Source organism: Centrocercus urophasianus, unplaced genomic scaffold (assembly GCF_019232065.1).
Source record: "Centrocercus urophasianus isolate 14NV4802_14NV808 unplaced genomic scaffold, USGS_Curo_1.0 seq_47, whole genome shotgun sequence".
NCBI classification, from domain to species: domain Eukaryota; kingdom Metazoa; phylum Chordata; class Aves; order Galliformes; family Phasianidae; genus Centrocercus; species Centrocercus urophasianus.
In genome coordinates, this window is record NW_024885055.1 from 1,202,011 (window position 1) to 1,223,574 (window position 21,564).

General features: G+C 49.7%; 1 protein-coding gene across 2 annotated transcripts in view; it reads right to left on the reverse strand.

The window, feature by feature from the left end:
* Nucleotides 1–21,564, reverse strand: part of PPP1R16B (protein phosphatase 1 regulatory subunit 16B) — a 48,859-nt gene that overhangs the window by 21,303 nt on the left and 5,992 nt on the right. Inside the window, exons 2-3 of one of the 2 annotated variants that reach the window (XM_042834527.1) lie at nt 16,136–16,194; nt 12,405–12,805 (exon numbers count right to left, since the gene is read on the reverse strand). In XM_042834527.1, the coding sequence (XP_042690461.1) occupies nt 12,405–12,651 (247 nt within the window). In that variant the 5' untranslated portion in view covers nt 12,652–12,805; nt 16,136–16,194. The remainder of the gene's footprint in view (nt 1–12,404; nt 12,806–16,135; nt 16,195–21,564) is intronic. The other variant, XM_042834528.1, reaches the window with a different exon arrangement.

Consider the following 21,564-nt stretch of genomic DNA (forward strand, 5'->3'; position numbering starts at 1 on the left):
AGAGTTGAATCAGAAATTAATACCCACGCTTGGCAGAAACGCAGCCCTTCTGCAGCCATTGGAGGATTTGCAGTGAATGAGACAGACCTGGCAGAAGGCTCACAGAGAAACCTGGCTGCTGCACACAGGGGACACAGGTAACCCAAGTGCAGGGCTGAAGCTGGAGACCACTCGCCTTATGGACCCCAAACCTGACCCTGCTGAGGATGCTCTGCTCAATGAAGACCACAGTGTGAACCTGCTGCAGGTTGCTAGCCCTGCAATCCACCTCTAAGCTCCGTTATTTTGAGTATCAATAGGAGAAAAACTTCATTTCCTTAGCATTTCCTAATTTCTTTGCAGAAGGTTTGAACTCCCCTTACATGAGCCCTCAGAAACAAAGACAACAAATCTTCAGGTTGTCCCAAAACCAGCAGGCCACCAGCTGGGCTGGTCTCTAATTGACACACAGAGCTCTGCATCCAGACCAGCTCACCTCATCTTTGTGCCACCTGCGCACAGAACTGAGGACCCTCTTGAACTCCTCCTCTCACAAGTTTTACCTGAGTTCTGCTCCCTACAAAGTTAATAAGCATAACATGAGTGCTCCCAGCAGGGCTGACACATTACAGCTCCGTGGCCTCCAGGAAGTGAGGCCATGGGGAAGCAGCCTCAAGTCAACTGCCTTCTATTCCCTCTTCAGCAAAGAGTAAGCTCAGAGGAATGATCATTTTCCTTTCTGCAACAGTGGAGGAAAGCTTCAGTTAGCCAAAGTATGCTGTGTTTCCCAAGAAGACACAATTTTCAAAATAATTAAGTCATTAAAATTCCCCATCAGCTTTTGCCATTAGCAACAGCAAGACCATTCTCCTCTTCACACTGGTGGAAGAACTTTACTAACTGCTCTATTAAAACCAGCTTTGTTAATGAACCATTTTATTCTGCTCCTGTTTGCGTATAAGAAAGTTCCTTCACCAACGGATTCCCCACGTCAGGGAGTTCTTCATTACGTGTTTAATGCTGCAATAACCCAGGAGCAACAGCCCCAGCTGTGTGCCTTTCAGCTGTGGCAATACAAGAATGTGACAACAAACAGCAGAAGGCCCTGTGCGCTCCCTGCACCTCTCACACCTGTCTGGAACAAACGCTTCTGAGATGCTTCCCATGTTCTACAAAGACTGAAGGAAGTCCCACTCTATGCCTCCATTCCCATCCCAGCCGGTGCTGCAGTACAGAAGTCTGTTTCCTCCTGTGCACCTCATCACAAAGCGCTGCTCCAGGGAAAAGCAGCCAACCAGACCAGGGCACCCAGCAAGGCTGCTTGTCACGCCAGCAGCTGAAAGCCGTACAGTTGTGTAACGGAAACCTGATCTACAAATTCTAGTTATTCCCCTCTGAAAAGAGGATGCATGCAGCTGGAGCTGCCCCACACGCTTCTGCTGCTGCTGGTCATCGGAGCTGCAAACACTGCACAGCTCCAAGCCCCACCAGCACATCACCTCTCTTCTAAAAGCGCAGGGGACACTTGAGAAGAAGCAGATTGCCAGCAAAGAGTGAGCGAAACTGGGCCCTGACTGCACAAGGGAAATGCATGCAAGCTACTGGCAGTGGATGGAGCACCTTGTGCTGGCAGGATAGGCACACATTGCCGTGTTCTTTTGGTAAGGGCACAAGGAGAGCAGGCAGCTGCAGTGCTCCCTTCCATAGTTTGGATTAGGGAGCACTGGAGCAAGGGCTGATGTCCCAGCAAAAAGCGCACGGTCCTCATTGACAGGCTCTGGGACAGAACAACTGCAGGGCTAAAAGCAGCGAGATGACAATCAGGCTTGGCATGAGCCACATGGTTGGGACAGCCCACGTTAACCTCTCTACTGCTGGAGACTCGCAACCCCACAGAGCTGCTCTTCATGAGGGACATTTCTTGAAGCTGACCCCAAGAAATCCAACTGGCTGAGCTGCAGCAGTCACTGTGGGGAAGACAAGGGACAGGGCGAGAGACAGGGCCACCTCCTTTGCCAGCACCAGGCTGCTCCTCCACCAGCTGCACCTTGCTGCTTTGTGCCAACAGCAGCAGGAGGAGGGTCTCGATGGAACTGCAGAAGATGCAGAAGCCTTGATAAATCACAGAATCATAGAATGGCTTGGGGCAGGTGGAAACTTAAAAGATCATCCTGTTCCAACCCCTGCCATGGGCTGCCAGCCCCTCATCAGATCAGGCTGCTCAGGCCCCATCCACAGCCTTGGGCACCTGCAGGGATGGAGCATCCATTTCTCACTGGACATCAGGAGGCGTCTGGTGCTGCTGAAGCACATCCCCAGAATGAAGAGCAGGGAGGAGGGCAGGCCCATTGTGCAGAGCCACCAACTGCTCCCACCCACTGCTGCACCACACAGAGCAATGAATGCACCAACACTTCCCCTCTGTGAGTTTGATAAAAACTGCTGACTGCTGCTCACAAGAGCAAAACAAAACGACCAGGCAGCAGGAAGCGGCTGTTTGAGGCTCTCTGGAAGATGCCCTCTCTGCCATCTGTGTCACAAACACCAGGAGCACAGCGAGATGGGTTCGAGATACCACACGTGGCTGCAGCCAAGGATAGCTCATCAGAAACCTGATTTATTTAACAAATACATGAGCAGCTTTTCTAAGCCCAGGGACACACAGGGAAGTGGTGCTGCTCTGAGTGACGGGAAGCGCGGTTTGTAGCCGAGCCCCATGGGAGGCACCGCAGCTGCATTTCCCCCAACTGCTCTTATCTTGTCTCACAGGAACAGGAGGCTTGTTCTGAAACTCAGCCCTGTGCAAAGCAAACAAACAGCCCACCGCATTCACCAAACCCTGCTGCGTTCAGGAAAGCACAGCAAATCAGTGCACATCGGCACTGACTTCACAGCGCATCAGCACAGACGCTTTGGTGCTCCTAAAGCCAGGTGATTTAAATTCTGGGCTGTCACATGTTTTAACCCCGAGCTGGGTTTTTTTTCTCTTTTAAGCACAAAGATAAGTCCCCATCATCAAGAGAGCAGAACTCATAGGAATCAGACTTCCCAAAGACAGAGGATGAGAAAACTGTTTTCTATGGTAAATCAGTTCAAGAGAGGCTCAGTAAAACATGATGGATAATTAGTGTTTTCCTTCTGACAGCTAGGAACAATTGTCATCTCTTTAAATCTAGTGCACCTCACCAACATAAAACTAAACTGTCTGAAAATGAAACAAAACACCCAGCAAAAAAATAATCCCAGTGAATACTAGCTAAGATGTACAAAGTCATACAGCAGACTGTCACCTGCGTGAGACAGCTCAGCAGTACTGCAGGTAAAGCCAAGATGGAAAGAGCCATCAGCTGAATGAGCGTGGATGGAAATAGAGCCCCACCAGGCTGGGTTTCTCCTAATAGAGTAGAGCAAAAGAAAACTAACCTGATTAGGAAGGGGAGGGAGACTGATCCAGATTCATCTGGCAAAGCACTCAGCTATAAAGTGACATTTATTTGTCCAGGAGCATAATATACGTGCAGCAGCAGCACTGTGTCTGCCCTCAGCAGGGAGGCAGATCCCAGCACCAGCACTGAGAGCCACTGCCTCCTCCAGCCAACCTGCACAGCCCCAGGTGAGCTCCCCACTACTCACAGCCAACACTTTTTCCCAGGGGCTGATTTGGGTTAAGTGTAACCTCAGTAAGTTGCTGGGAGTCTGGAGTCCTGCTCCACTGCCCCATCATTAACACTAATCACAGAACAGCTGTGGTGCTGCCCATTAACACAAGAAGGATTAATGTGAGAAGCACCAAGGTTGAACAGTCCCTGCCCCCAAACCAACAGCTCCCTCCCCACTGTCAGTCAGACAGTGGTCTCAGAGGATGCTGCTCTGCCCATGTCACACTCATCCCTGCCTGTTCTGCTGCTTTCTGTAGCCATGCCCATTCCACAGGATGCACAAGTGTCCATGGCACTAGGTTTGCAACTTAGAACTGGGGAATGGCACAAGAAACCCACAGCTGGAAAGCTGCACCGAGGAAAAGGAACTGCAGTGATGGTCCAAACCCTGAATCCATGCCGCAGCTCCAATACTGACCAGTGCTGGAGTGAGAGCTCTCTTCATTCCGAGGAGCAATGGAAGACTGTCACAGATGAGTATAATTTGTGGCAGAAGGGAGAGCAGCAGCTTATCCATGACATTTCACAGTAATGTGATTGAAGTTACTGGAGATTGGATTTGCCATGAAAGCACACAGGGAATCCCTTCCAGTTGCCCTTTTACATAAAGCTCTACAAGCACTGGCCCATCTCACAGGAGCAGGATGGACTGTGAGCACCTGCAGCCCGCCCTTCCTAAAGGCTGCTATTTCAGGCTACCAAGCCAAGATTTGAACAAAATGAAGAGTCCCATTTAGTTTCTGAGGAGTCCTGCTCTGCCCTGATAGCTTGCTAATTAAAGATGCTCTATCTGAAATGAAAGAAAATAAACCAGGTCAGAAAAGTTCGAAAGCTACAGAAAGCAAAGTAGGTTGAAGCCAGCTGTGTGCAGAAGGCCGTGTGCCTGGCCTCACCCGGTCCCTGCACAGCTCACAGCCCCAGGGCTCGGCTGCAGCCCCCAGTTGGATCTCTCCTCTCCCCATTGACAGTGGAGACGCCTTGGCACAGGAAAACTGCTGTATGAATGTTTTCATTCAAGAATATTTTCTTGGTACAATTTTGCTCTTTTGAAACAGACAGTTTTGACAGTGAAGCTGTGGGTGCCCCATCCCTGGGGGTGTTCAAGGCCAGGCTGGATGGGGCCCTGGGCAACCTGGACTGGTGCAACTGGACCAGTTGCAATTAGCAACTGGCTGTCCAAGCCAGCCCACAGTCAGGGTTGGAAGTGGATGATCTCTGAGGGCTCTTCCAACTCAACCATTCTATGGAAAGCTGGGCAGCCAAGGCCCACCATTAAACAGGGAGCCGAGGTCAAAGCTTGAAAAATGTGGCTGCAAGGATGGATGCTGGTACAAAGCGCACATTGAGCATAAGAAACACTGACTTTAGCCCGTTTCCTACATGAATAACACTTACAGCCACTCTGCCTCATACCATCTAGGGGTGCAGAGGCCAAACTCAGCAATAAGCAGTTGCAAATTGCAGTGGCCTCAGTGGAAACTGCATCTGCTTGCTAGGAGCTGCACATGGGCTCTTGTTCCCCGAATTAAAAGGAGTGCAGGGTGCTTGATTGCATCTCAGCTCTTGATTACAAAGGCATCAGCAGACAGAATTAAACAGCATCTTCCTGGCCTATTTAGCATCCTTTGGGCGATGGGTTTGAGAGCAGCAATGCTTAGGATATTTTTAATGGTTGTGCCAGAATCTGATTTCCTTTCGTTTTGTCAAGGCATTTGCAGTGGGTGATAAGGTTTCCCAAAAATCTGGCCAGGCTCCAGAGGAAGAACCAAGCAGTGGGAGTGTATGCAAAAGCCGTTCTGCACTGGGTCGTAAGGCACTGCCTGCACCAGCTGCCATAGCAACTGCTGAGAGAGAAAGAATTAGAGCATTCTTCACGGAAGTAGGAAAACTCACAGTCAATACACATAAGGATGGGATGCAAAGCAAAATAAAGAGGATAAATAAGAGCAAGTGAGGAGAATACACAGAGCTGAGCGAGAAGCAACAGTGCATGCACAGGTATATGCACTCTGGTGTTGTGCAGGTACCTATAAATACACTAAGATACCTAACCCCAGCCTCATTAGCAAGCATTTTAGATACAGTTGATCCTGCCTAGGGGCACGAGGTGGATTACATGACCTCCCAGGGCCCGCTCAACCTCTATTTTCCATGATTCTAGGAGGAAGAAACCTACACCAGCTGAGCAGCGCTGGCCTCAATCCAGCAAGCCAGGAATTTAAATCTGGAAAAAAAATAGATTTAATCCACTTTTAAAGTTCTCCTTGACCAGGAGAGGAGGCAGAAAGCAGAGCCTGCAGCCACGCATAGCCACAGCTTGTAGCAAAGGCCCTCCTGCCCATGCATGTTATCCACATACCATGTTCTCAAGTGCAGCAGGATAAAGCAAGCATCAATAGTGAATGGCTTGGTCCTGCAAGAGGGCTTCACCTCCAAAAATATTCATTTCCCCACCAACATTCATTTGCAAAAAAGAGCTGGCCATGGAACTGTGCCTTAGCCCAGACCCACTGACAAACACAGTGATGCTGCAAAACTCCAGGTACCAGCGAGGGATCGCGCTGACGCCTCGCATGCTTCCGACAGAATTGGATTAGATATCAGCACAGCTCTGCAGAGCCTTGGCTGGGGAGGTCACAGCCAACGTGGGCAGAGAGCCGGCATTTCAATCCAGGTTGCTGCTGCTTATTACACAGAAAATAGCAGAGGTCTCTGACTGAGCTGTTATCCACGCTCTCTTATTTCTTGTTACTGGAGGGGGACAAAACACACAGTTATCTGAGCATAGGAAACGGCACACACCTGGAAGGCAGCCAGGCAGGTGATAAATGCATCAACTGCAAGATACCCCACGTCACAGCACCGGAGAGCTGGGAGCTGAAGCAGCAGCCCCTCAGCCTCACCCTGTGGAAGTCAGACGTGCTGTGTGGCACGACCCATTCCAGCAGCCATACCCTCAGCAAGTCAGCAGGCAGCAATTCTTCCAGGGAAATCACAAGGACAAACAGGCTGGGAAGTCACCGTCTCAGAACAAGAGCAATAGATCAGCAAATATTAATGGGCTCAGATACAGAAGTTCAGGCTTTGACATTTGGCAGTCCACAGATAACAGCCACAGCGCAGCCACCCAAGGCTGCCCTGCCACAATCAGAAGCAGAGCAGCCAGGAGAGAGAACAGAAAGGTTAAACACAGGAGAATTGGAGCTCTGCTGTGTGCACGAGCACCCCGAGCCCCGCACAGGCAGCCCCAATTTGGCTTAGCAAGGCTGGAGGGCAGATTGCGATCCAACATGGCAGACCTGCTGCACCATGCATGTGCCAAGAGCCCCAGCTGCTCCCCACCACCCGGACCTCCTTCAGAGCACTCCCTCCTTGCAGGTGCACGAAGAAGCAATACCAGCAATAGCATCAGCAGCACCAAAGAGCTGTGCCAGATTTAAACACCTGGCCTATGCAGCCTGGTCTGGCTAAGAGCCATTCACTGCCAGGAAACTGCCTTTTTTAGCGTGTTTTCGTAAATAAGAGGGGCCTACAAGCAGACAGCCTATAAGTGAAACCAAAGAGATGGTTCTGACTTTCACCTCCAGATCACACCACAGCCAAATTTTAGAAGCGGATTAAATGATTTAAACTACGTTCAGGAAGAAACAATTCATCAGCCAATCCCACCTGGATTCAAAACACCTTGAATCCAAACAGAACCCTAGAGAGACAAGTAGTTCTGATCCAATGCTGGGTGTTCATCTTGTAAGATCGTTGCAGGATATATAAAAGAAAGACTTCCAGTGGCATCAGAAATGGTAGAAATGCTGAAGTGTAAAAGCCAGGAACTGAAGCAACATGTAAAAATCACCCATTTCCCTGTGCTGACACAGCGTGAAGGGGCAGATGCACCCCAGGAGGTGAGAGGGCAGGCAGCACGCACACATCTGGGGGTTTCATTTTGGACAAAAATAAAAATAATAACAAAAATCCCAGCGAGGCTTCCTATATCACTGTACCCTAGCATCTCCTAGCAAGGACAGCCAGGATGCGTTATTACAGAGTACTTTTGCAGTTGTGTTTTCACCAGGAAATACCACGTGCTACTGATACTCTACAACTATAGAGCAAAAACCAACAACAGATAACGCGTGCATTTCTGCTCATGTCTTAAACCTTCTGGATGAAAGGGATTTCAAACAAAACATTTCTGTTGACTCTGAAGTTGGGGAGGCGGAACCACCCCAGGAAACCCAGAGATGGGCTTTTAAGCACCAGAAAAAAACCTTTGGAATTCCTAGCTCTTATGGAAATACTTCTCCTGCTTTGTTGAAATTCCAGAAAGTCATGAGGAAAAAAATAAATAAATATAGAGCAGCCATTTGTTGTGACAACAGAGAAAGGCACATACTCAATATTGCCTGTGCCCCCGGATGCCATCTCGTCGGCTGCCATATGTGAGCCGCCCCGCCTTGGCATCAGGTTGGGAGTGTGTGAAAAAAGCCCAGTTAAATGCGGCCAACTATGTGAATCTGCTTTTGGAAGACACAGCAGCCGCCATTAACAGAATTAACAAAATCCCTGACTGCCAGGAGCTCCCACGCAGAGCTCCTCGAAAGAAAGGGGTTTCATTTCCACACCAATGGAGTTTAAAGACTCAAGAAACACTCTGTTATTGTGCAGAAGCTCTACATTTCTGACTCTAATCATTCCCCAAGCACACAGGTATACACTCAGACTGCTGGCAATAAAAGGCACTTTCTTTCAATGCTCTTCAAAGGGCACAAAACCCAGGAGAAAAATCTTCCAAGACAGATAAATGCACTTGCTCATACACTTGGACACAGGAACTCCATGTAAAAAGCTTCAGGAGACTAATAATGTGGGTGGAAAATTAAGGCACCTCATAAAAGGTTTTTAGTAACAAGGGAACAGATCGCATCAGCTAGGAAAGGTTAACGAAAGCAATTTATAGACACTAATTAGGGCCTCTCTTTAAAGTGCCTTTGCAATGACAAGGTTGGTTTTATTCCAAAAAGGTGGAAAGGAGCTGCCTGGGGAGGGCTGTGCTTCTCGCACACAGGGCTTGTCACCCTCGGTATTACTGAGCACTGAGGAGATTTAAGGGTCATTATGAAGGGAAACATGGGGGATGTGCCTGCACAAATAAGCTGTGCAATACTTATACCCTCCCAGGGAAAATCTTCTCAATGAGATGAAAGCCAACCTCAGCCTGCCCTGCACAGCTCCAAACTGCCAAGCAGTGGGGTGAGGGAGGACCCAGCAAACCACAAACTGCAAATGGAAACCACTCTGCTGGACGCCAGGACCAACACTGAGCTTCTGGGGCATCAATCATGAGCATCTGCAGGATTAAATTCCTCCAGAAGCGCTGTTTGACATAACTCTGCCCCGACTGAGTACTGCTTGCAGGAGGTGGGAGCTGAAGGACTCTGATGCTGCCCGAGCTGTGCCCATGGGAACAAGGGCCCATGTTGATGGTGGCAGGAGAAACCAGGGCACTTTCAGCACTGCAGGAAGGTGAGGCTGTCCTCTGGGTGCTTTATTTTTCAGTTGATTCCCTGAAAGGAGCACAGCCTGCCCTCAGCTAGGGCGAACCTTCCAGTCTCCGCCGTTGGGGTAGAAGCTCCCTCTGCATACGGGCTGTGTGTGGAAAAGCACTTCTAGGCAGCAAATGCCACACATTCCCCTAGGCAGCCTCTGGGAGCTCCATCTTCCATTTACAGATCACCAGCCCCTCTCCTGCTCCCCAGGACCACTCCTGCAGCAGTTCAGTGATGCAGAAAGCCTGACACGACAGCCTGGCAGCAGCCACCAACTACCATGGGACTAGCCTCCATCCGTCACCTTGCAGACTTCAGAAGCCCTTGCGATTTCTTGGCAATTAGAACAGTGGCTTGCAAAGCTTTATTGCATTATAAAGCATTTCTCCATCCTAACTATTATAACAGAAGCTAAGCACAACACTGCTGCAACACATCTAGCCTGTGCTCCTTTCCCCCAGGCTAGCTTTGTCCGTCCCCAGCCATCTCATGTCCCACAGCAGACAGAGATCCTTCCGGATCTCCCATGACCCCCTCACCCATCCAACCCATCTACGTCATCATCCTGCAGACACATCAGGCTGTGCCTCGGGCTGGGCTTGGGGCTTCAGTGTACTGTCAGTTAGAATGGCTATGGACCGTGCTGCTCCTCAGAGAATGGTCTTCCCAGCTCCTCTGTAGGGGAACATGGAGCGGGTCCAGAGATCCCCATTCTCCCCTCAGAGCTGTCCGTAGGTCCTTCAGCTTCAAGCCAAAGGCCCCAGCCGAGGCAGGTAGCAGCCCAGGCCTGGTTCTGTCAACAGATCCCAGCGAGTTGTTCACAGCAGCTTGTTTGCTAAACCAGGGACTTCTTGACAGATCTGTCGCAGGAGATGCTCACGGCTCCTGCCCACACTCCTTGTCAGTGTCACCTCCTTTAGCCCTGTTTCACCACCCTGCTGTTCCAAAATGGGAAGCATGGTGAATTGGTCCTTATCCAAACAGAGCAGAGATGAGGTAGATGACTGCAGGCAAACAGGAACCCACTGCAGTGCCTGCTGTGGGGCTCCCCAAACCCTGTTCCACACAGACCTGCAGGGCTCCTTCTCCAAGAACTGCCCCACACAGCCATGCTGCAGGGGCTATTCCAAAGGGCACGGTTGGGTTTTTCCTTCCCAGTCACCACCCCACAGAGCTCAGTCCTCCAGCAGGAGGCCGTGTCACAGCACAGCGTGCTTTCCTGACAGAACCCTAACTGGCTCCTCAGCTCCACTCATCCCAAATTCACTGCACAGTGCCCATGTCACCACTTTTCCACCTCTAGAGTGAGAAAGTTGGAAAGTTATAAATAGAGAATATGAATAAAGGATGGAAATTGCACGCCCGCTTGGAGGTCGCTCAAGAGATGACGAGCTCTAACGGCACCCCCAGCTCTAAACTTTCCTCACACGAGCTTCTCAACTCTTTAAATCATTTATATTTCTCCTCCCCCTCCTCTTCCCACGTGGAAACAGAAGATGATTCATATGCTGAAATCATCCCCAAGGACCTCCAGAAGGCTAGGAATTCACTCACTTGGCCTCCAGCATTCGGTAAGAAAATATTCCCAGTTTGACATCTAGGTTTGCTGCCATCTCTTCCTTCCCTTTATACCAGCGCTGCAGCACGGAGGGATAGAACCTGCCTGCAGGCTGTTTGGAGTTTAATAAACTCGAGGCATCTGAGAAATCCAGCTGGGCAGGGGAATCACCCATGGTTATGGCCTACAGCCACCACCTGGGCCAGCTGAGGGACTGGCCCTCCGTTTCCAAGCAGCGCTGGGATATAAGGGCAGGTGGTGGTGTGTGAAAGGCCATCTCAGAAACAAGGATGTAACTCTGGGGAGATTCCTCACAAGGCCCAGTTCTTGCTGTCCTTCTGTATATTCTGCTTCTTGCAGAAGATGGCAGAATCCAGAGCAACGTTCCCTAGCAAAGACACAACACAACTGTAGGTTCCCAAGGCATCACCCTTTGTCTCTGCAACACCAGTGGATCTAGAAGATCACATCAATTTCAGTACCTGGCAGCAATCCCAAAGACTGCTCCAGGACTTCCCTGAGAAATATTTTTACCTCACTGTGGAGCATTTGCCCTCAGTTCCCAGTAGGAAGCCCACTGTTTTGACGTGGACTTTATGACACACGGTACACAGTGACTTGGCTGTTAGGAAAGCAGGCAAGGACAGTGCTAATACCCAAGATACAGAGGAAGAGGTGAGGCAGACAAATCCCTCTCTTAAAGGTACCTTTACCTTTAGCAAAGCAGGTGGTTGGCCACTGTGTGTAACCAGTGACTCAAGCTCTCCTCCCAGGGAAGATTCCTTGTTAAAATAGTTACTGTGTTGGAAGTATTTTGGAAGTTGAAAGTTCTCTATTCCATTTATTAAAATCACAGGAGAATTGCAGTGGCCACTATAGGAACAAAGACCCAATTCTCTCATTTGGGAGAGTAAGAGGCCTCTTTTGCTGTCCCTCCAAACCCAGCAGTACTGCTGGTGGCATCAGCAGAGCTCAGCTCAGCTGCTCCACTTCCAGACAACTGCCAGAGCCCTGGTTTCCCAGAGCTCACAGGTTTTCCCCCATGCAGTGCTGAGGTTAACTGGAATTGGCTTTTAGGCATCTTTTTCTTCCCTTCATTTTAAACAAAAACAAAACAGAAACAGTGCCACTAAACCAATTCCTGAAAAATTTGGAACTTTCTCTTCCACGGGAAGCGTTAAGCAAAGAAATGATTTTCATTATGTTAAATAGGGAAAAAATCTATACACCCATGTAGCTCTCAATCAATCTCCCAAGCAGGGAAGCTGAAAAGATTTACACTGACATGTAAATCCCCGTGACAGACTTCTGAAAAGCCTCTAAAATAGACACATCCAGAAGGCAAAGAAGCGTTTCTCACCTTCTGTACAAGGAAAGCGTGAAAAGGAAAGAGATGAAAGCCGCCTTCCTTTTCCCAGATCTCGGTCATAACTCCTGCCCCATCCTGTCACTTTGCGCCCACTCTTGGTGTCATTCTAGGTAACACTGGTATCTCACATTGCTTTCAATGCCCCAGCCCATAGCTATGCCAGAGATAGCAACACTCTAGAGACCAGTCCATGCCAAGGGCAGTCCGTGGATGTCAACACAGATTCACACTGAGGAGCTACATGGATGTCACAGGTAGCCAAACAAATGAACTGCCAGATGTAAGCTCCCTACCTTCCTCCAAGTCATTCCTCAGAGAAGCCTCCAGCAGAGCAACACTGGCTTCGAAAGACACTTTCTTCCGGTTAACAGCGTTTCTCTTCTTTTCATGCTTCCGCTTCTTGTGCTGCATCTCCTTCTCGTACTGTGCCCATTTTTTCAGCTGCTGAGCCCTCCGCTTCTGGGCCGCCCGCAGCCTCTCCAGCGTGGGCACCTTGTCCAGCAGCTGCAGCTCTGTCAGGAGGTCCACGTGGGCATCCATCGCTTCTGCTGGCAAAGAGGGGCCAGAGGACGTCCCAGCTGGAAATGGTGTCCTACCACAGGTCCTCGGGATCGTGGCTGCCTGGTGCTATACCAGCATCCTGGGGCCAAGCTGGGAAGGGCCCATCGCAGTCTAATGAGAAGTTGGTGGAAGCCTGAAATGAGAGGTAAGTATGAGGGATCAATTCTCACTGCCCCACACAGACAAATGATTATGATCAGGCCACTGGAAAACTCAACAGGCAACACCTACCATCTCAAAAGAAGGTTCATTTAATTGCACTTTCAGCACTCGCTTCTTCTCTCTGACCTTTGTGATTCCACCTCCTACCCACTTCAAATACCCAAGCAAAACCCTCTTGACTAAGTAGCAATTCTAACATGCAATACACTCACGACTGAAGTTCAAGGTAGCCCTCCTTTATGAGCAGAACAAAGCTTAAGTAAACTAACAAGAAGTTCTTCCATAGCGTTTCACAGACATCACTCCCTAGACAACTCTGGAGAGACACGTCCCCAGGCAGGTTTCTATCTGCCACAAGCATTGCTTGTACCCCATTGGCCCTTCTTACTCCAGTCTTAGCCAAGGGCAGACAGATAGGATGTGGCTCCCACGTAGGCATTACCAACACTTTAACCATCTCAGCTACTTAAAAACACAGGGTTTGGTGTGCATTTTTTTCCCAGACATTTTCTCCATGACGCTGTAGACCATTGTAGTTCTGTTGTACAGCCTCCATGCTCACAGCAGTAAGTACAGTGATAGTGCAGACCCAGACTCGTGGTGCAACCACAACACCAGACATCACTGAGCAGCAGCACCACAGAGCTGCGAGCTGGGAGGCCCACAGACAGCCACCATCATCTGCTGCAAAGCAGAAGGAAGCGTGCCCCAGATTTATGGGTCAACCCAACAGGGAAAGATGCACAGGAAATAAAGTCAGTGCCACAAGTGAACTGAACAAGTCCATTCCAAATAGACCCACTGAACGTGTACCACGCCAAATCGAAGCAAGCTACAAATAGTCACATACAATATCAGAGCTCCAAGGAGCTGCTGGGAGATGTCCAAACCGTGCAGTACATCCGCTGCATCTCAGTGAATTGCACAAGGCACAGACATCCAGTCCTTTCAAATACTGCCACACTTTCCACCGGGGTCTGACCTCACCTATAAATACCTCGGTTCTGACAGCGAGGCACGCCACTTCCTCCATGAGATAATTGGTTTGAAAACTGAAAACAAACAAACTCAGCCAGAGAACACAGGCAGCTTGCTTCATCCAGCCAAGAAGGCCAAGGGCAGCTTCAGTAGCCCCCACAAACCTTATTTTGAGAATTTTAGAATAGACGTGAACAAAAATAAAACTGTTTACGTCCTACGAGAACTCAAGATTGCAAAACTAAATTAATAATAATAATAGTAATAATAATGTTTCAGTTCCACGCAGGTACAAACCCAAAACCTTGCTAAGTTTTTCCTTAGAGATCCCACCAAGCAATCCAAGGACTTGCCCAAAACGCCCTCCAGAAGCAGCTCCACAGAGTGGGCATCAACGCAGCCCTCTTCCCAAAACGCCTTTATTTGGAGACCCAACACCCTTCCCAAGCACAGCATTTTGCTGGGAAGCTCTTCCCACCTCCCGTGAGCCCAGCTCTGGCCCACGCAGGCGTTCCTGCAGGTATCTTTTCTGGCGATCTGCACTGCAGTAACACGGGCTGCAGATCTGAAGCCCGCTGACAATACTTCGAGTGGCAGAGATAAGGGCAGGAAATGCCTCTCAGCGTAGCGCATCGGCACTCCCACCCAGCTCCTTTCCCAGCCCGCTTCCACCATTGTTTGCTGAAAGATGAATAAATACACCCCAAGAGACACCTGAAGTAGAAATGATGGCCTAATTCTGGAGGTTTTTGGAAGCATGTAAACTATGCCTGCGTTTCTCTGACTGCCTAAGACAAGTTGGAAGCTTTCCTTGTGGACCAAATGTGAGAGATGCAGCAGGTCACCAAGTTACAAGGCAAGGAGAAGCGTGCCTTGCTCTGCTTACCCATGTTTCAGCTTTCCTGCTTTCACAACAGGAAAAACGGGGAGAGATGAGCTGCCCCACAGAGGGGAATGAACGAAATGGCAAAAGGGGGATGAACACCAGGAGGTATCTGCTGCTCCCATCAAGGCCACTTCAGCACCAAGAACCAGCCGGTCCTCCAACCACCCAGCCAACCTCTAAAGGAGCAGAGAGCTCCCCAGGGAGGGATATACAGCTTGGCTCCCAGACTTCGGCACAGGGCATTGAGCATCTTCCTCAGACAGAATCACAGAATCGTTAGAGTTGGAAGGAATTTTAAAGCTCATTGGGTCTAACTCTCCTGCACTGAACAGGGACATCCGCAGCTAGGAAGGTTGCTCAGAGCCTGGTCCATCCTGGTCTTGGGTGTCTGCAGGGATGGGGTATCCACCACCTGCCAGGCAACCTGTGCCAGTGCCTCACTACCTTCACCATAGAAGACATTTTCCTTATATCCCTAAACCTAAACCTCCCCCCTTTAAATTTGAAAGATCCCCAAAAAGCCCCACAAACACCTCAGCCCCATCACTGGTTTCCATTGACCTGGTTCCCTTGCTGTACCAAAAAAGTGGTGTGCTGACATCTCGTCACACATGCAACACAGTCCAATTACAGCAAACTTACAGGCCAAGCATTTGTTTACCTGCAAAGAGACACAGAAGCTGGCTGTGTGGGTGGCTGCGGTTGTCGAGGCAGTGCATTTTGGTTTCTGTTTTATTTAAAGAAAAGGGGGAAAAAAGAAAAAAAAAAAAAAAAAGACAGCACTTTGTTGCATGCTGTTTCCGTGAGCTCAGCAGCTCGGAGCCGAGCACATCCTGTGAGATGTGGGGCAGCAAGAGTGGCCGTGCCAGGGCCAGGAGCAGGGTGAGACACACACTGTTATATTGCAGCCACAGGAAGGACCTGCTCCAGCAGTGTCAGGCAGTGGTGCCTGCAATAGCATGCAAACACAGGCAAACACAGCCTATAAAAAAAAGTTTGTGCTTCCTGTATAGTGTGGCTCACTTGCATCCAAGATGCATCTCACTAAGTTCAGGAGGATTATTTTAGGCATTGGTCTCACTTGCACTACAGAAGACGCTGATTCTCCCTTGAAGAGAGCTTGTAAGGAGGAAGGGGACTGGTGTTTTACATGGACAGACTGTGGAAGGACAAGGGGAATGGCTTTAACCCAGAAGTGGGGAGATTTGGGTTAGACATTAGGAAGAAATTCTTCACTCAGAGGGTGGTGAGGCCTCAGCACTGCTGCCCAGAGCTGCAGGTGCCCCATCCCTGGAGGTGCCCAAGGCCATGGCTGGGCAAACCAGCAACCACAGGGAGTGGGACTGGATGACTTAAGGTCCCTTCTAGCCCAACCATTCTATGATTTTATCACTCTGACTTCAGCTGCCAACCCTGTGCACTGCACCCCCAACTTACCTTCACCTCCTGCATACAAACATTTTCCCACATCAGATACAGTGGCTGCTGTTCACACCCTGGAAAGAGATAAACAGAGCACACTTGCTTTCCTGTTCCAGGGCCGTCCCCAGTCCATCCTACCAAGCATTCAATGCGCAGACATGTGGCTGCAGTGCTGCTGAGGATGAGGCTGGGTCCATGAAAGCAGTCTGTCACCAGCAGCGGGGCAAGGCAGAGCTAAGACCTACAAATCCCCTGCCACATCTCCTCAAGGAGCTGCTTAAAGCACAGCATGACACCAGCAGAGTGCACACACTTGCAAGAGCCCTTCATGTAAATGTCATCAAGCAATTTAATTTTTATTCCACTTTATTTTTTTTATTTTTATTTTTTTAAGAAAAAGATAAATATAAACACACAAACTCTGGCAGAGCAAACAGACCACAAGGCAGTAGTTTGACAGCCAAAGAATTCCTTTAAGTTGAGCACCTTTCAAGCGAAGGCAGAATGTACAAGAGCAGCCTCTGCTGATGTGGAAATGATCGTTCCCATTCACTGGACTATTTGAGGGAAGACACCTGCAGGACTGGGCCCAGGACTGGATGAAACATCTGCATTCACAGCATAAAGACAAGTCAGAGGCGTGAAAAGCAACAGAAATAGCCCTCTTCTCCCCACCTCAAGTTAATCTTCTCTCAGCTGGAATTGGAAACCAAGCACGAAAGCCTATAGCAGGGACCAGAGCACATAAGCAGCCTGCAGCAGAGGCAGCAACCCAATTATTTACTCTGTGTGCATCAACTCTTGCAAGGAGCAGAATTCCCCCTTCACCTTCCCAGCAGGACTTAGGCTCAGCTGTGCTGTTATAGTGACCAGCCCATCACAACCTCCAGCATCCAGCAATGAGCACCAGTGAAGAACTCACAGGCTCCTTTTCCATGCATCACCCCCAGCACTGTCCCTGCTCATCAATACAAGGTGTATTCTGCATCACAGCTTAGGTGACCAGTGAGGTTGTCCACACAGCTGGAGAAAGCAGAGCTGTTCTTCATCACTAGCAAACAGCATGCAGAGACAACCAGAGAGATGCCAGAAAGCCACCAAGAGCGCAGGGTGATGGACTGAAGGACCAAGGATCAAAAGTTTTTGTTTGCTGTTTTTTTTAAATAAGCACAGAATACATCAAGACAAGAGGGTTTCGTTAGGATGACCAGAGCCCAGAACTGAGGGTTTCTTGCTTTCTTAGAGCACTGCATGCCTCACCACCCATGTTTGGGGCAAATGGTTCATCAGAGCATTGCCAATAAGGATCCGTGCCAAGAAATACTGCCCAAACCACTGCAATCTCACATACCTGTACAGCGAACTCAGCTGCTGGGTCTGCCTGATGACAGAGGACAGACGACCTGACATCAGAAGCCAGGCACTGGACTGCGAGTTCAAATCGCCCACAGCTAGCACAGAGATGCAAGGCACCTCCAAGGAATCCCAGCCCCAAATGCTTTCTTCCCCGTGCAATGCCACAAGAAAGTCATATTTCCTACAAACCACAGGGGAGAAGGATGCCAGAAAGCCTGTGGTGAAAGGCTGCAATGCAGCTTCCAAGCCTCACAAGGGTTTGCTATTTGCAACTGAAATGTGCAATTCTCTAACAGCACACCTCGCCGGGCAGGCTGCACCCTGACCCTGGCTGGATCTGCACGCAGTGACTCAGGTGGAAAGGCAGTGGCAGAGAAGTTTTGGATGCTGCATCCCTGGAGGTGCTCAAGGCCAGGCAGATCAGGGCTTTGATCAACTCAATCTGGTTATGGCTTCTGATGGCTAGCTCTTCTCACAAGCACCACGCAACTCCTGCGAGCCCCACAGCACCTGCAGGGTAATCTACATGGAAGCACTGCTACATGACTTCATTTCTCTGCTACCTCAGAAGCAAACTGCTCCCTTCCTCACTCAGCATCTACAGCGTTTTAAGCAGCACATATCTAGCGTGAGCAAACGAAAGGAAAATCAAAGCAGTGAGAAATGCTATTTGAGAAACATAAAAAGATTCCACCAAGAGTCCTCAGGGGACACAGCTCCTCCAGGCTGCTCCAAAGCCCCAGCAAGGAACAGAGGGAACACGTTCTTTGGCGAGAGATCTGATCAGAAATCGGGAGTTTCAGGAGAGATCCTTGGCTTTCCCACAAGCTCCTTGTATGCAAAGTGAGTAACTTAATCTGTGCCCCAATTACCTTCTTGAAGCTCAGAGACTATTCTACCTGTTTGCAACAAGGGAAGTTTGGCAGTGAAGGTGAATCAATGTAAGCTGTAATTCCTCACTGAACAGGAAGCTCGAAACGTAAAACTCAATTCTTCCTTGGAGAATTAAAAATGTTTGGCTTTGGGCGCTTTATTGCTGGTTCCAGATAATCTCTCCCTCCTCAGCACGTTCCTTGCGAGCAGAGGGAATGAAATCCGAGTAAGGAGGAAAACAGAGAAACAGCAAGTCCAAAGATCTCCTTTGGAGCTGATGCTGGTAACTGAAAAATGTAAGCACCTCATTCTCTTCTCCTCCCAACTGTTCCACCCTTAATAACGCTGGCGCTTGTTTGAGGAAAGTCCCCTCAATATTTTCACCACATAATTCCCTTGAACACCCAACCCAGCATAATATACATTCTTTTTTCCCAGCAGTATTTCCATGCGGGCTTATTTTCTGTGCTTCCTTCAGAAAGGCCCCCTGTGCCGAGCAGCGCTCCCATGCCCGAGGCTGCATGGGGACACACTGCTCCTCAGCAGCAAGTGAAACAAGCTGCCCCGGTCCCCAAACGTACACGTGGTGGCCACTGAGCTCCTACAGGAAGCCAGAGCTGCTCTGCAGAGCTTCTCCCTCTGCTCCATGCAGTGCTCCCAAGGCTGCAGCTGGAGCAGCCCCCGCTGGCCCTGCAGTTTGAAATGCCAGTTGTGCCTTTTGCTCTCAGGTCACTCCAGGCTTCAGCCACCAGCTTGGAGCAGGGTCGGGGACACATCAACCAGCTGGAACATGGAGAATTGAGCCAGGAGTTGGAAACCAGCTCAAATGAGAACTAAGTCCAAGGGCTTGGTTTCAAAGCACACACTGAACAAGCCTTGTGTAATAGAGAAAACTGTTCAATAGCCTGCAAATCTTCAGGGACCACGCACTAATTGCATCGATTTGTCTTCTCCGATTAGAGCTGCGTGCTCTGAGCCACGAGCAAAGCCCCTCTGCCTGCAGCCGAGCCAGGGCAGCAGTCACAGCCCCAGAGGACACAACGCTCAGAGACAACTAAATTGTATTCCTTCAGGAATTCATTACACACACCGCTCCCCTTTGCTCTCCCAAAGAAGAGTATCTGCTAACAAAATTTATCTCCAGCATCAGAGGAGCAGCGGGATCCCTGCCCCCAGGCACAGAAAAGAAGATCAGAGCGGGACTTCTGTGTGCGAGCACAAACCCAATCCCAGCTGCCCTCGCACCAGGCAGACCCAGCCCTGAGCCAGGCAGCTGGCAGGGAAGGAAAAGCACGCAGCAGCACTGATCACATGGAACAGGAATTAATTGGGGGCATAAGTCTCCCATTCGGCTCTCCATTTATTTTTCCACAGCTCATGATATGCATGCGGGTGGAAATGTGGGGAGCAGCCCGGCCCACCTGTGGCAGCGGTATCACTGCCTCCCATTTGTCTTCCTGGGAAAGCTTCCGCTCCGTACCAGCCCTGCAACTGGAGGATGCACGCAGACCTGCACATCCAGATCCTCCTTGCTGACATCACATGCTACCAACTTGGATTACTTCGAGCCTGAAAGCAGCAAGTGCCCACAAATCAGGCTTCAGAGTAAAATCTGGATTAAAAAAAAAAATAAGGCTAATTTCCATCAGGACCTCAAAAGCGCCACTGCAGAATCCCACACCCTTCCTGTAAGATACGGAGTGCTGTTTGCCTGCATGCTGCACTTTTTGACCAAAGTCCTTTTATTGTTTAAAGCCACTTGCACACATTTTTGCACATGGGGAAAAAAAAAACACACAAAACAAAACAAAAAAAAAAAAAAAACAGAGGGAACTGCCCTTCTGGGGCATAGCACTGGGTCAGATAAGGGAATGGATTTTCCATTTGCGGCTCCTCTCTGCCCGCAGCCACACGGCCCTGGGAGCTTTCAGAAAGAGGCAAATGTTCCCTGCACATCAGCATCCCCAGCTGCAGCATGGATGGCACCCCGTGCACAGGCAGTGACAGCAGCACCCCGTGGGATCAAAGCAGTGCTGGGGTGACGCAGTGCTTGCAGCTGCTCTGTGACTAGCATGGATGTGACTGCTGGGAACTGAAGGTGCCTGTTACACACCTGCCAGGAGGACTATCGATTCTGTGGGAGATGTAGGAGAAGATGCTCTTCCCCACAATCTGATTCGTTCCTTTTAAAGAGCAGTAGCATTTAATTACTATTAACCAAATGCCTTCAGCTCTAATGCTGACTGACATTATTGAGCTCATCTATAACCGTTACGATGACCCTCAAGAGATCTCAACCACACAACACCGAGGAGCCCATCCATCTCCTGTTTGTTGGGGCAGGGGGGTTGCCCATCCACCTGGAGCCCGCAGGCTCTGCCAGGAAAGAGATTTGGGGAAAAACAACCTATTCACACTACAGTGCACAAAGTGTTGCTCCATACAGTTCACGCATCTGAGTTGGTGGCCTACGGCACTGCCCTTATGCCCTAGTGAACTCCACGACCTATTTGTTCCATTACTAAGCCACGTGCCCACTGTTCCTCCATGCCAAAAATTTCAGGCCCTTGTCCACCTCTACAACCCAACACCCACAGCACAGTCAGGTTTCACTGCAGTAATGTGCAGCAGCTACAGGTATCAACCCGTGCACAACAATGGCAGTGAGGATCAGTACCAGCTGATACTGTCACCACTGGGCAACTGTCCTCTTGAAGCCCACAGGAGTATTTCAGTGCATCTCTCAGAAAGCTGCCCCATAACACTTCCAGGGGACGAGGGCTCCTTGGCATGCAGACCAGCATCAGCCCTGCACGAGAAGCAGGACGCTGCTGGCCTTGGCCAAGGGAAAGCATCTCCACCAACAACCCCACCACTGCTTCCCACCTCAGCTCATGCCCAGCTCGTTTTGTCTCATCTCAGATGCAAACCATCAGATTTAAACAACACACAGCCTTCTGCAGCGCCAGCATCACCAGCTTCAGTCCTCAATCAAACACCCGCCTTGCTTGCCACTGCCTTGCTTGCGAGGCAGATTTTATGTTTCTAAAGTACCTTATTTTTAGGCGCAGTTATCAACCCGTACGTCACCATACATGCCCTACTTTTCATGTTTCTGCATCTACTCATAGCCACAATCAGAGATGGTACATTGGCTTGACCTGTTGCACTCACAATATGGTTGTTCTTACACAAATTTTCATCAAATGTTTATC